This window comes from Herpailurus yagouaroundi, unplaced genomic scaffold (genome assembly GCF_014898765.1).
Source record: "Herpailurus yagouaroundi ecotype Mexico unplaced genomic scaffold, PumYag 77, whole genome shotgun sequence".
Taxonomy (NCBI): Eukaryota; Metazoa; Chordata; class Mammalia; order Carnivora; family Felidae; genus Herpailurus; species Herpailurus yagouaroundi.
This window is the reverse complement of record NW_024412388.1, coordinates 5456135-5471347: the sequence shown is the minus strand read 5'-3', so window position 1 is coordinate 5471347 and position 15213 is coordinate 5456135. Positions and strand designations below refer to the sequence as shown.

General features: G+C 44.2%; 1 protein-coding gene and 1 long non-coding RNA gene across 2 annotated transcripts; one reads left to right on the top strand and one right to left on the bottom strand.

The window, feature by feature from the left end:
- Positions 1 to 5609: 5609 nt before the first annotated feature.
- Positions 5610 to 13926, bottom strand: LOC121020205 (uncharacterized). The gene is made up of 3 exons (XR_005786015.1): positions 13731 to 13926; positions 10549 to 10631; positions 5610 to 5712 (listed from the first exon to the last, which is right to left on the bottom strand). It is a non-coding gene; the product is annotated as an uncharacterized LOC121020205 (long non-coding RNA).
- UTS2 (urotensin 2) lies at positions 7252 to 13167 on the top strand. Its single transcript, XM_040460145.1, has 4 exons — positions 7252 to 7975; positions 10570 to 10677; positions 12142 to 12185; positions 13048 to 13167. The coding sequence occupies exons 1-4, from the start codon at positions 7876 to 7878 to the stop codon at positions 13165 to 13167; spliced, it is 372 nt and encodes a 123-aa protein (XP_040316079.1). The 5' UTR covers positions 7252 to 7875.
- Positions 13927 to 15213: the final 1287 nt, after the last annotated feature.

The window sequence follows — 15213 nt, the reverse complement described above, 5'->3', positions numbered from 1 at the left end:
GGGCCCTCATCTCCTCTTCTCTCCTTTCCTGTCCATCCCCAAGTCCTTGGTGACCCATGCAGTCCTATGCCTTTGCACACCATCTGCTGACTTCAGGTTTAATCTATAGCCCAGGTCTTCTGCCTGATCTCGAGTGCCTCCAGCTCCCTCTGGACCTCTGCCTGGCAGGTCTCCAACCAACATGTCCAAACCACTCTCGACAATCCCCCTGCAAACCTGCTCTACCCATGGATATCCACATTTTCTTACAGGTGATGGAGCCCTTCCAGGTTCTCAGGTCAGGAACGTTGGGCAATTCTCTTGAGGCAATTCTCTTGAATGCCAGTCTCTTGAGGCAATTCACCAGAAAATCCTAGTGGTTTGTCCTTCAAGATAGCTGCAGGGGTGCCTGGGTGGCTCAGTCAGTTGAGCATCCGACTCTTGATTTCAACTCAGGTCATGAACTGTGAGATCGAGCCCCACATTGGGCTCTGCGCTGACAGTGTGGAGCCTGCTTGGGATCCTCTCTCTCTGCCCCTCCCCGCTCATGCTCACTCCCTTTCTTTCACTCTCTCAAAATAAATAAACTTTAAAAAACCCACAATAAGTGCAATATCCAGCCATTATCACCACCCCCAGTTCCAGCCTTTAGAGGGCAGTCTCTCCTCTTCTGCCTTGTCCACGCCCCACCCCTTGCAGTCTCCTCCCCACACAGTGGCCAGAGTGAGCCTTTAAAAACACCATTCACAGGGGCGCCTGGGTGGCGCAGTCGGTTAAGCGTCCGACTTCAGCCAGGTCACGATCTCGCGGTCCGGGAGTTCGAGCCCCGCGTCGGGCTCTGGGCTGATGGCTCAGAGCCTGGAGCACACTTCCGATTCTGTGTCTCCCTCTCTCTCTGCCCCTCCCCCGTTCATGCTCTGTCTCTCTCTGTCCCCAAAATAAATAAACGTTGAAAAAAAAAAAAATTTAAAAACACCATTCACATTCTGCCATACCTGTGCTCCACACAGGCTTCCTAACCTACTCACTTTAAAACTCCAGGTCCCTAAAATAGCCATCAAGAACCTAGATCTGTCCCTCTACCGTCTCTCTGTCTGCAACCTGCACTGTCCTCCCCCTTGATCAACTCTCCTGGAGCCATGCTGACCCCCAGGGTGTTGCTGAAAGCAGGCAAGACCCAGTCCTACCCCAGGGGCTTGGCAGTTCTATCCCCTTTGCCTGGAATGCTTTTTTTCACAGAGAGCCACACAACACTCTCCTCCTTTCCTTCTATACTGATCTCCTACCTAAAATAGCCTCTCCATCCCATCACCTTCCTAAGTCTAGTTCTTCATGGCATTTATCGCCACCTGATACCCAGATGTGAGTGACACATTAAAAACCCTTGTTGAAAACCCTTCATTGCCTCTCCTCTTTGCCATTAAAGGACACAAATCCAAATTCCTTACCTTGGTGATATGACCTAGTCCCACATACCTCTCTGGTCTTAGCAAGCTGTGCCCAGCCGTTCGCAAACACACTGAGTGCATCCTCTGGGCTTTGGTTCAGGCTGTTTTCTCACCTGGTCCCCATTCACCTCTCCCGAGAAGCCCCCCGATTCTCCTGGGGGGCGAGGTGGGGCTACGATGCCCAAGAGTTATTGCCATCGTGCAGTTGACAAGGACGGCATTCACTGGCCATTTACACGAAATGGTTATCTGAGATATAAATTAATCTAAACTAAACCTATAACAAATACAGATTACGTTTTTCATTAATCTACATCAACTCTATATCTGAGAGTCTATAACCTGTTTACACTAATAGAAATAAGAGTGGACCCCTATGATGTCTGAGATGTCATCTGAATGTGAGCTGTGCTGGTTTCAGGGACCCGGGTCTGTCTCAGAAATGGTGTAGACACTGCCTTTCCGAGACAGTGTCTGAGGAGCACAAACGCACTCCTGATAGGTCGTCCTGGATCATGACAATTAGTCCTCAGAAAGTCCTAAACAGGCTTGAAACACTGGGCAAAGTCACCCCTATCAACTTCTCCTTAGGGAGCCCTCCCAACTGAGGACTCTGCCCATATGACACAAGAGTAGAGATGACAGTTGTTTCAGAACAGACCAAAAAGAGATTTGTGACTTTTCTATTTAGCCAATGGATGCTGGTGCTCCATGGGCACGAGTCACCCCAAATACGTCATACTAACTCTTTGCTTCTTCAAGACACACAAAAAAACGCCCCTCTGGTTTAAGAAGGTAATTTGTAACTAACGAAGGGGACCCCCACCTCTTAGGAAAGGTGGTCCTCATTCACACCTGTTCTGCCATAGACACGAAGCTGCTCTGCCTACCAAGGACCGTGAGGATTGAATGATGTGTCAGTACATTTCTGGGACAAGGTGACATTGTCATTGAGGGTCTGTTGAAGGAAAGAAGCTAATTTTCTTTTAAGCTTAAGCCTGTAGTAGTAACTTAATTAGGCCATGCTGTAAAATCATCACTAATAACTGTCAGAAGTGCCCCTGAGTCACCAGAGGATGACAAAGCTTGGCAGACAGCCTCTTCCATAGAGAGGAGCATCTAAAGTTCACCCCACCTCTCAGAAATGTCCTCAAGGGGCACCAACAGTCCCCCAATCTCAGCCTGCCTGCTTCCGGACCTCACGGCAGGACTTTCCTTCAGGAGTGCTTTACATATACACGTGTAATATATATATGTAACACATAGGTATGTGATATATAATAAAATAAGGGCACCTGGGTGTGTCAGTTGGTTAAGCATCCAACTTTGGCTCAGGTCATGATCTTGTGGTTTGTGAGTTCGAGCCCCGCATGGGGCTCTGTGCTGACAGCTCAGAGCCTGGAGCCTGCTTCCGACTCTGTGTCTCCCTCTCTCTCTGCCCCTCCCCTACTCGTGCTCTGTCTCTCAAAACTGAATGTTAAAAATATTTTTAAATAAAATAGCACTTAAAAACAACCCTTCACCCTACACCGTATTTTCAATTTCACAGTATTACATACCAGTTCTTGTCCACATATTCCCCTTTTGTTACATAGTGTCAATCACCTTGTATCCTAATTCCTTAACGTTATTTTATTTTCCAAGTTTCTGTAATCTTTTAGTTATCATTTGAATGATTACTAAAATTATGTGTTGAATTACAAAATAGGTTGAATTACAGCTCTTTGTGGGTGTATACTATTTGACAGAGCGGTCTTACAGTGCATTTTTTGTCATTCTTGTTTTTTATTTATTTTTTTTTGTAGAGAGAGAGAGCATGTGCGTGCACATGAGCAAGAAAGGGGCGGAGGGAGAGAGAGAATCTTAAGCAGATTCCATGCTCAGCTTGGAGCCCGGCTCGGGGCTCAATCCCAGGATCCTGGGATCATGACCTGAGCAGAAATCAAGAGCTGGATGCTCAACTGACTGAGCTACCTGGGCTCCCCAATCATTCTTGTTTTCTAATTTGAATTAGTTGCCAAATCATGGATAGCCCTTAAAATTCAGATTTCTAACACTGAGAGTTGGCAACTAGCAGCAGGAGTCTACCTCTAGAAAGAACATAAGCTCTCCACTTTGCCACAGTCCCCACCACTCCCTATTGCCTTCACCAAGCCAGCCTCGCTCATTTACATGATCACTCCTTGATTTCTGTAGGCAGTTCAGTCTGCAACCTTTGATTTAATGCCTTTGCCTCCACAGACAAGGATGCAGATGACTACCGGCAATGTTTTACTTCTGTTGTTTTATTTCTGTAGGGTAGATTTCTGAAAGCAGGTTTATCGGGTGTAAGTATATTTTGGCTCCTGCCATACTGTATTCCATCTGGGATGTCCTCTCTCGCGCAATAGCTGCCCCAGGCACCCTCACGCGGGGCTGTTCAGCAAAAGCCCTGCTGCACTGGGCCAAACCCTCTCTCCTAGGAATTTGCAAATTGGATGTAAAGATAATGTGTCTGAGCTGATCTTTTTTTTTTTTTTTTAATGTTTATTTTTGAGAGAGTGTAAGTGGGAGAGGGGTAGAGAGAGGGGAACTGAGGATCCCAACAGGCTCTTTAATGACACCCCCTTTTGGGGCTTGAACTCATGAACTGTGAGATCATGGCCCGAGCTGAACCCGGAGGCTCAACAGACTGAGCCACCCAGGTGCCCCTGGGTTGATCTTAAACTGAAGAAAGGCATGTTTTGGGCAGTGGGCTTTATGTTTGGTCAAACACACGTGGAAAGGAAAAGAAACCAGTTCTACAAAGAGAAAGAAGGAGATAAAATTGACAGAAAGATGTCAAAGCAAGGAAATGTAGAACCAGAGAGAGAGAGAGAGAGAGAGACAGAGACAGAGAGAGAGAAGGAAGAAGGGACTAAGTGTGAGTCAAGTCACTAAAGGGCAGAGGTCAAAGGAGCAGGAATTCCTGTCACTCTAGGTCCTGGTGGGTTTCTGGTTCTGCTACTTACTGCACAGCCCCTTGTATTCTAGAAGCTATCCTCTGTCATTCCAATACACTTGTTTTCTTAAGCTGGAGCTCAGTGGTTTCTGTGGGCGCCAACTTGGCCATCAGGTTCTTGGGAGCCGCTTTCTGTCTTCTGGGTCCACGGCTGTGTCCCCCACCTGGCAGTGCAGGCACATTGTAGGTGCTGAGATGTCTGAATACGTAGATGAATCTGCAGTAAGATGACCACTCTCCACCCTACCAGACCTGGGAGCGTGTGAAACTGCCCCGACTGTCCCTGTCCCTGTTGAGGCACTGATGACCCCCATGCTGCCCATCCCAGGAGTCCATGCTGCACGGTACCTGCCCATTAGTGGAACGCTCCCCTCCCTGGCCGGTGCTGGGACTCTTCTGTTAGTGCCCCACCCCCTTCCCCAGGTGCTCCTCTGCATCCGCTGGGAGGTCCTCCAAATGTATGGCTCCCTGATGCCGTCTGGGTCTCTGTTCAAATGTCCCCTTCCCGGAGGCCACCCGACTGTCCTGTCTGAACTAACATCTTCCCTGACTGCCTGTCTCACTGCACGGTCTCCCTGCTATGCTTTATTCTTTTTTTTTTTTTTAAGTTTTTATTTATTTTCAGAGAGACAGAGACAGCATGAGCTGGAAAGGGGCAGAGAGAGAGAGAGGGAGAGAGGGAGGGAGGGAGGGAGGGAGGGAGAGACAGAATCCCAAGCAGGCTCTACACTGCCAGCACAGAGCCCAACGTGGGGCTTGAACTCACGAACCGTGTGATCATGACCTGAACCGAAATCAAGAGTCAGACGCTTAACCAACTGAGCCACCCAGGTGCCACCACTATGCTTTACTCCTCATCATAGCAACAAAAAACTATCATGACAAATATTCATTTTGTTGTCTGTTGCCTCCAGTTAGAAAGTTCACAAGAGTAGAAACTTACCATCCTTCCCCTGAAACAAGGCCTGACACTTTGGCGCCCCACACGTTGATTTCACTGGTATTTACTGAGTGCCTACCACGTACAAATAACGACCTAAAATATGTAACCGTGCTGGAAGGCGCTTAGTGCAATGGGAAAAATAGAGCGAGGCGGGAGATGGTTAAGGTTGTGGGCAGCTTTGTTGCAATTTTTAAGCAGCAGGGTCAGGGAAGGACTCACGTAGGAGGTAGTGTTCTAGCAAACACGTGAAGGAGGTGAGGAAGAGAGCCAGGCACATATCAGAACAAAGACCGTTTCAGGTCGGCAGCAGTCATTGCAAAGGTCCTGTGGCAGGAATGTGTTCAGGAAGCAGTAGAGTTTAGCTGTAGGGGAAAGTGGTATTGGAAGACGTGAAACATGAACCTGGAGCCAAGGGAGATTTCAAACGCAGTCACCCTTATTCAGGTATCATTTACATACAATCAAATGCACCCACGTTAAGTATATAGTCTGAGTTTTGGTCAATGTATATATAACTATGTAACTGTTGCCTTGGTCAAGACACAGAACGTTTTCATTACCACAGTGGGTGCCCTAGTCTCTGCACAGTCAACCCTCCGCCTCCCACTGGAGTGTGCTGCAAGTTCTAGAACTTCATTTACGTGGAATCATGCCGCACGTGCTCTCCGAGGTCTGGCTTAGTTTGCTCAGCACAAAATTTTTGTGATTTTATCATCATGTCGTGTTTATGAGCAGTTCCCTTGTGTTGTTAAGCAGAATCCTCCTCATAGGATTTAGCACGGTTTATTCGTCCATACGTCTGTGGATGGACGCTGCGTTGTTTGCAGTTTTCTGCTATTATGAACAAAGCTGCTGTGAGTGTTTGCATACAAGCGTTCCTCGGGTCTATGTATTCATTTCGCTTGAGCATCTGTAGACCTAGCATAGTCTAGCGGCGGGCTTTCTGGGTTGCACACTTTAATGTATGCTTAACTTTACAAGAAAGTTACAAACAGGGAGGTTGTGCCGTTTTTTTTTTTTTTTTTTAAGTTCATTTATTTATTTTGAGAGGGAGAGAGAGAGCACTAGCAGGGGAGGAACAGAGAGAGAGAGAAAGAGAGAGAAGTAATCCTACGCAAGTTCCACACTTCCAAGTGCAGAGCCCAGCGCGGGGCTGGAACTCACAAGCTGGGAGATCGTGACCTGAGCCAAAGTCAAGAGCCGGATGCTCAACTGACTGAACCACCCAAGCCTGCCGGTTGTGCTGTTTTGTTTCCCCACGGGCCCTGCGCCTTCGCCAACACCTGGGATTGTCGGTGTTCTCGGCTGCAGCTGCTGTGGTGGGTGCATGGTAGCCCCTCACTGTGATCTTCATTTGCATTTCTCTGATGGAATCAATGCTGGGTATTTCCTCATGTCCTTATACACCTTCTTATACTACGTACAGCTGTGGAGTATGTGTTCACTCCTTTACTTGGGTTATTGGCTTATTGAGTTGCAATTCTTTATACACATTTTGTATCTACAGAGAAGTCTTGCATCAGGGACCCGTTTTGTGACTATTTTCTTGCAGCAGTGGCTGGTCGTTTCATTTTCTTACCAGCATCTGGCAAAGAGCAGATGTTTCTAATCCCGGTGCAGTTCGATCTATCCATTTCTTGCTTATGTGGTTGGTGTCTCGGCTAAGAAATGTCTGTCTACCCCAAGGTTGTGGAGGGGCTCAAGGGTTGTTTTTTTTTTTTTTTTCCCCCTAGTCATTCTGTAGTTTTAGCTTTTATTTCAGGTCCATCGAGGGTTTTGAGCAAGGACCTGACATGATCACACCTGTGTGTCAGAGGCACCCCTGTGCTGTGTGGATGCCGGTGGGGCAGAGTGGGAGTGCAAGGCAACAGTCAGACGCGGGGAATATTGATCGGCGAGGGTTTCAGGTTTGTGCTCTATCCCTCTTTGATGGATAATATTGTAATTTAAGGCTGCTTTGGGCCCAAATGTTTGCTGTGCATTTTAACTTCTCTTCACTAAAGTAAAGAACTGATTTTAAGTTTCAATCTGGACATTGTCATTCTTTGGGCATGGAAGCCCCCAACACAACAAGACAGTTCATCTATCATTCTTGAGAGGTTACAAAAAGGGAGAGCAACATATTCCAGGTCATGCCTGCATCATGCCTGCTGGGACTCATCAACCCATGTCTTCACCTTGGCCACTTCAACCCCGGTGCTACCCTTCCTTGAATTTATGATTTATTGCTCTCAGTTACTCTTTTGGCCAGATTTATAAACCTAACTGTTCTGTCTTTATATAATGCCTACTTTGTACACTAGGCAATGACAGCAAATTTATTGTCTATGAGTTGTTAACCTTGAAAAATTACATCAATGCAAAGTGATTGCCTTTTAGCCTCCATAGCCAATAAATTTAATTTTTTGGAGGGGCGTGATATGAGTCATAGGATCATATATATATCGCCGATCACAGAATGAGGAGCAAGTTGAAAGTTCTGAGCAACAGAAGCCAAGAAGGAAGACTTCTGTCTCTTGCCAAGCATGCACAAGCTGGTTTGTTGTCTGCTTTTCATAGGATGCTTACAACCTCTCTTCTCTCTGCCCATCCCTGACTCCAGGGAAGAGGCTCTGAAGCTCTCAGGTAAGATGGATTTGTCCCCGTTATGTTAGTCTTGGAAGAGTCTTTGAGGGTCTCATATGCAAAGTTGGGAGAGAAGGACGGGAATTCTTTCTTCAAGGAGTCTTGCTAAATTAAGTCTTAGCTATGGATAGAATACTAGAGGATCCTTACGGCACATTGTAGGTTTTTTACTTTCTTTCTAAAACATAGGGGTCGAAAGGGTGGCTTTGCTTAATTCATGTCACTTCTGTAACCCAAAAATGTTGTTTTGGTTGTTTTTTTTCCCAATTTTAAAAACTGTACTACATTGAAAACATCATTACTCTTAGTTTCTATTTTAAACGAACTGGTTGGATGTAGAATTTGGTTGTTCCAATTGTAGATTAAAACTATTTTATATTAAGTTAAAAAGTAATCACCTGACGTGTCCCATGAAGCAAAAATATTTATTAAAAAATACAAAAATGACAATCTAGAGCTCGGGATGACACCGATTTCCAGGTACAAGTATCTTGTCCTTTTGATTTATGTTCCATTCAGATCGAGTGTAAGTCGAATTTTTTAAAAAAAAATCAGTCAAGCAGATACTTATTTTGCTATTTCCTCTTAATTTAGTTTCAGAAATGAAAAGGCTGATGCTTGGTTATTAGTTTCCACTAAAACTTTAACTGGATTTTATCTTGCCTTTCATTTGGGGTACTTTTAGACTTAAAATTTTAAGTGAAGAGGAAAACCCTTCTGGACCATTGATTTTATAATTTCTTGTCTCTAAGGTTTCTCCCAAGAGGCTTTTTGACAATCAGCAAAAGCCTTGTTGGTCAGTGATCTGTGTCCATGATTTGGCGCAGCCCATGACCTCCTGTCAGTCACATCGATGGTCAAAAACAGGCATTGAGAGGCACCTGGGAGGCTTAGTTGGTTGAGTGTCTGACTCTTGATTTCGGCTCAGGTCTTGATCTCAGGGTCGTGGGATCAGGCCCCGTGTTGGGCTCTGTGCTGAGTGTGGAGCCCGCCTAGAGATTCTCTCTCTCCTTCCGCCCCTCTGCCCTGCTCACGTTCTAAAAAAAATAAATAAAAATAAAAATAAAAAACAGGCGTTGACTTTACTGAATCTCTGCTATTTAAAAAGAACAGTACAGGATGAAATCACGATTGACTATTCAGAGAGTTCTGTCCCCTTCAAAAATGTACTATGTATTAAGATTTTTTAAAATCATACATTTAAAAAATGTATTATGATTTAAAAAAAATTTTAACATTTATTTTTGAGAGACAGAGAGAGACACAGTATGGGGAGGGGCAGAGACAGAGAGGGAAACACAGTATCTGACAGAGGCTCCAGGCTCTGAGCTGTCCGCACAGAGCCCAATGCGGGGCTCGAACCCACGAAATGTGAGATCATGACCTGAGTCAAAGTCAGACGCTTAACCGACTGAGCCATCCAGGAGCCCCTATTCTGATTTTTTAAAATGTAGATCAGTGTAGCATCGTATTCAAATTCTAAACAGGTGGCAGCCTGCCTTCAAGTTCTTGCCTAAACTTTTCTAATGTATTTGTTTTGACATAAATGAGCCTTCATTACACACACAGTTACACGTGGTCAAATTTTATAGATTTTCATGAATAATCTTCAGAAATGCTGTGAATGTGCTCAGATGCCGTCATAATGCTTTCAGTGCATTGTCTTCCAGTCAAGGTTGTAGCTGAACATCTGGAAGCGGCCAGCAGGCGGGTATTCCAGGACTCCCGGAGCCTCTGATCTCAGAGTGCGGCTGCCGGCCAAGAGAGCCTTCCGGGAGCCAAGCGCCCGCTTAGTACACCTCCCACCTTCCACGCTCATTCCACACGCCATGCACGCACATTCCTATACATCTTATACACACATACCGCACCTCTTACATGCCATTAAACTGACCACATTTCACATTAAAAATGTTATTACTATCAAAGTATTTAATGAGTATTTTAAGGTTCTTTCTTATCATTATATTCAATAATAATAATAATTCAATAATTGTGGCAATAGGCAGTAGATAAATAGGAACAAAAAAGAACTACTTTTTCAAGTGGAAACTCTTTTTTAACAAATTCTTCAAATTAAAAAAATTTTTCTTAATGTTTATTTACTTTTAAGATAGAGCACAAGTGGGGGGTGGGGGCAGAGAGGGAGACACAAAATCCAAAGCAGGCTCCAGGCTCTGAGCTGTCAGCACAATGCCCAACGCAGGGTTTGATCCCATGAACTGCAAGATCATGACCTGAGCCCAAGTCGGATGCTTAACCAACTGAGCCACCCTGGCACCCCGGTGGAAATGTTAACTGGTCCTGTGGCTCAGCTCCACTCTCCTATTCAAGGCAGCCGAGCGGCTTGGCAAAGTCACACAAGGCAGAAGAGAGTCAGAATCAGATCCACTCCTCTTGATTGTCTGGCCTGCCAGCTTGCGAATCGGATCACAGCATTTCCACCTCTTTGTTAAAACACCACTGACAAATCACGAACTTAGCATTTGGGGAATTTCTAGTGTTCTCTCTCTGTCCTCGAGCCCCCAAAAGACAACAGGGAACAGAAATAATTGATGAACCAAGCTACTAACCTCTTCTATTACTCTGTGTAGCACCTGATGGAGACGCAAGATCAACCTTGGATGAACTGGAAAGAGTGTACCTCCTGCAAATGCTGGAGATGTTAGGGGCAGAGAGAGACGACAGTCTTAGGAAAGCAGGTAAAATAATTCATGCGTGTACAGGCTGTCTGATTTTATTGCCACTGAATTACTCCCTATTCTCATCCACTATGTGAGGTAAAAACCTGTTTTGGAATAGAAAGGTGTTCTATAAAACATGCTAATAAACTGCCCAACACTCTCCACTTCTGGTGTAAAGACTCCTCTGCAATTTGGTGTTTTCTCTTTCTCACCAACTCCTTGCAAGCATCATGCTCTCCTTGGTACCTCAGCATATCTACATTTTTTTTCTGTACACATTTATTTTGGAGAGGAAGGAGAGTGTTATCCATTCCCAATAAGTGCAATTTTATTTTTTTTTTAATCTTTTTAATGTTTATTTATTTTTGAGACAGAGAGAGACAGAGCATGAGCAGGGGAGGGGCAGAGAGAGGAGGAGACACAGAATCTGAACCAGGCTCCAGGCTCTGAGCTGTCAGCACAGAGCCCAACGCGGGGCTCGAACTCACGGACCGTGAGATCATGACCTGAGCCGAAGTCGGATGCTTAACTGACTGAGCCACCCAGGCGCCCCTATTTATTTTTTTAAAAATGTTTGTTTGTTTGTTTATTTATTATTTAATGTTTATTTTTTAGACAGAGAGAGAGCATGAACGGGGGAGGGTCAGAGGGAGAGGGAGACAAGGAATCCGAAGCAGGCTCCAGGCTCTGAGCTGTCAGCACAGAGCCCGACGCGGGGCTCGAACTCACGGACCGTGAGATCACGACCTGAGCCGAAGTCGGACGCTCAACCAACTGAGCCACCCAGGCGCCCCTAAAATGTTTATTTATTTTGAGAGAGAGAGAGAGAGAGAGAGTGCACATGTGCACGCAAGGGAGGGACAGAGCGAAGGGGAGGAAAGAAGAATCCTAAGCAGACTCCGTGCTGTCAGCGCAGAGCCTGATGTGGGGCCCAGTAAGTGCAAATTTAAATTCTGGGTTCCTACTTGTTAAAATCTTATGCAAATTACTTAATCTTCTGGTACCTCAGTTTCATCATCAGTAAAAAGGATTCATACAAATATCCACCTCATGGGGCTCTTGTGAAGTCAATGAGAAAATGCAAGTGAAATGCTCACCGCAATCACACGCAGTTATCAACAAAATGTTAGCTCTTACTAGTTTCTCCAACTGTATTCCACTAAGCAATGACACCAAGGCTCAAAACATTTTGGAAACAAAATGGGGACTTTAATAGACACTGTTTAATAGAAGTCCATTCATGTAAAATGTTTTGAGTGGACTACTGGGGAGAACACAGCGCCCTCTGTGAACTCCATCAGAGACATGGACAAGGGTACTTGCCCAGCAGCCTTCAGGTAAATATTGCTGCAGAGTGAAAACAGGGAGATCAGAAACTGGGCACGACTCAGTAATACTCTATTTTGTGTGTTTTAAATAAAACAAGCATAAAATAGAAACCACAGATCTGATGATGAATGGTTTTCAAATACTGTTTTCCAGGTCTCGGTACTGGCACTGCTAACCCGCGAGGAGGTATGAGACAGGTAAGTGACCATATTTAGGAGAGCTGGGTGAGGCATTTTACACCTTGACTTTAGAGGATCCTACATTCTTGAACTGGGTAGCGTTCGGGGTAGAAATCATGCCTTCAAGTAACTGGCCAATCAGTGTTATCTTGGAGCATGTTTTTCTAAATTTTGATGTGTATAAAATGTGCCTACCAGACCTTATCCAGTGCTCAACTTTAACCAAGCTCTCCCCAAACATTTGACCAGAGACCATTTTTGTTGTTGTTGTTGTTTTGTTTTGTTTTGTTTTTTGGCTTAGTGCCCAGTAACATCCTTATAAAAATACACTGGAAACACTCGATCCTGGAGGTGGTGTTCACCACCCGAGGCCCCAACAGGGATGAACCCCCCCAGAAGGGGGCTGGTGTAGCTTCTGCATGTGACTAACTAAAAGTTATCATTCAGATGTTTATGAGTGGAAGGATTATGGTTAAAGACTCTAAAACCACAAAGGTAATTAGGAGGATTTGCTCATGAAATTCTACAATAAAAACAAACCGAAGGGTCCATGCTTAAATAGGTAAATTTCAGGGGAAATACAAGCCCTATTTTACACAGAAGATGGTAACTGTACAGAACATGTTACTGACATTATTTAAACAGAAAGAGGTCAGTGAGGGCTTAGGAAACTTCATGGCCATCAGAGGGCTACATAGACTTGGTGGACCCCTGGCTGGGCACAGGGAGACCTTCCAGAGCCATACTCTGGGTTCATACTGCAATTACAACGGCAAACAATTTCAAAGGTCCTATGTCTTAACTACAGTTCCTTTTTCTTGTAGTGGTCTTAATTCATTGATAACCTATGTTTTTTGTTTGTTTTTGTGCATTGTTTTAGTTTCAAGCTTTCTTTGGACAAGATCCTAACATTTTCCTGAGTCATCTTTTGGCCAGAATCAGGAAACAATATAAGAAACGTGGATCTCCTTCTGAATGCTTCTGGAAATACTGTGTCTGAAGTAAAACGAACATCTATTAGTCAACTCAAAAACAACCACCTTAGAGAAGTTAAAAATAAAAATGTCTGACTTGAAAACAGCATAGAAAAAAACTAAGCAAACTATACCCCGTTCATTACTATTTGGAAAAATAAATCCTCTATGTTTTGCAAATATCATGAGTGGTCATTTTATTTATAAACAGGCCCTGAACATTTATAATTTTTCTTTCCATCGATTTATTTTTTAAAAATATTTATTCATTTTTGAGAAAGAGTGTGTGCATGAATAGTGGAGGGGCAGAGAAAGAAGGAGAGAGAGAGAAAGCAGGCTCCACACTGTCAGCCCAGAGTCCAACATGGGGCTCAATCCCACAAACTGTGAGATCATAACTGGAGTCGAAAACAAGAGTTAGACGCTTAACCAACTAAGCCATCCCAGCACCCCTTCGTGAATTTATAAAGAACTCTCTGAAAATTGAAAAGTAAAGCTAATAAAATTAACAGAAGCAAATACTAAGCAGAAAAGTCCCAAAAATGCAATTTAGTTGAAACAGTTAAACTACAACTCACTTAAACATTACCTTTCCTGCGTGTCCCCTCAACCCTTAAAAATGACATATGGTATCATCACTTAAAAAAAATCAGCATCTTGTTGTGGAAAAGTCTCTACAGTGAAGGATGTGTAGATGCGGGCTGGGAGTGGTCTGAATTCTCCTCAGTTTCTGATGGGGTAGGTTCACGTGCTCAAATCCCCTGTCCCTAAGCTTTAAACTCTTAACAGAGACACATGCTTGCTCTCGGTTCCTGTGAGCTGCAGATGTGCAGCTCGCTGACTCGGGGATCGTCTCCTATACAAGGAAGAAGGCTGAGGAGGGTTTAGGATCACAGAATGAAGGAAGAGCCCATTTGTTAATTTTTAAAACCCGCTAATGTGTGTGTGCACACACCAACTTACACTCTGTGAATGCGTGTGTACAAAGGTTTATTGACACAGTGCAAAAAAATGTCTCCAGTTCTGCATGTACAGTTTATGTTTTTCCTTAAAAAAGATACCTGATTGAAATATTAATAACCATTAAAAACAAGTAAATTCACACAATTAATTGTAAGTTCACTTGAAACAAAATTTCAATTTGGATTAAATTTACCTTGTGAGTTATAACGAAGTTTTTACTTAATTGCAAAATGACTCCATTCCCACAGCATTGTGTTTTTCAAAAATCTTGACCTCATATCCAAGAAAATAGTCACCTTCTGGGTAACATTTATGTAAACATCGAAGCCTACGGTATAGACGTGTATTACCAATTTCTGTAGTTATTCATACAAAAAGTTAATAAACCCAAACAATGAAGTATAAAGGTTGGCAGAGCCCCCCTGGGGGGCAGCAGTGTCACTGCTGAGCGTCCCCTCTCCCCTCCAGCAGTGCGAGCATCGCGGTGCAATCTCTGAATACGCCAACTAGTCTACTTGTCAACATATGAAAATTATAAACACATTTCTGCCTACAACAAGCACCGGTTTCAGATCAAATCTGGCATAATATTTGTGCTGTAAGATGTGTACGAAGGTAAAGAAATCAGCAAACTCAGGTAAAACGAACATCCAGACAAAGGCGCTTCCATTATTAGAGAACGTAAGGTTTCAAACGGGCTGCATGAAGCAGAGTGGCCCCTGAGAGCCACACATCAGTTTTGATTTGTACAAATTAAAACTTTTATCCCTACAGAAGGTCGCAATGACTACACTGATGGACAGTATCCAGGCTGGTTAGTTTTTCTAAAGTTGATTTTTCACCAAGGGTAAAAATGCCACACAACTTGACCAAGATGACGAGGACTTCAGAAATCACTGAATGACCAGGATGGAGTAGAAAAGGACAGTTCCATATTTGCATGGAACTGCTTAGCATTTGAAAATGGTTCTGACACCTTAAGATGGACTCACCCTCCAGAAAACTCTACTTTAGAAAGGACACCTGAGCTACAGGAATTGAGAATCAGGGCTCCGCAGTCCTCATGGATGAAGAGGTCGAGTCTCCTAATTATTATCAGTTATATGTAC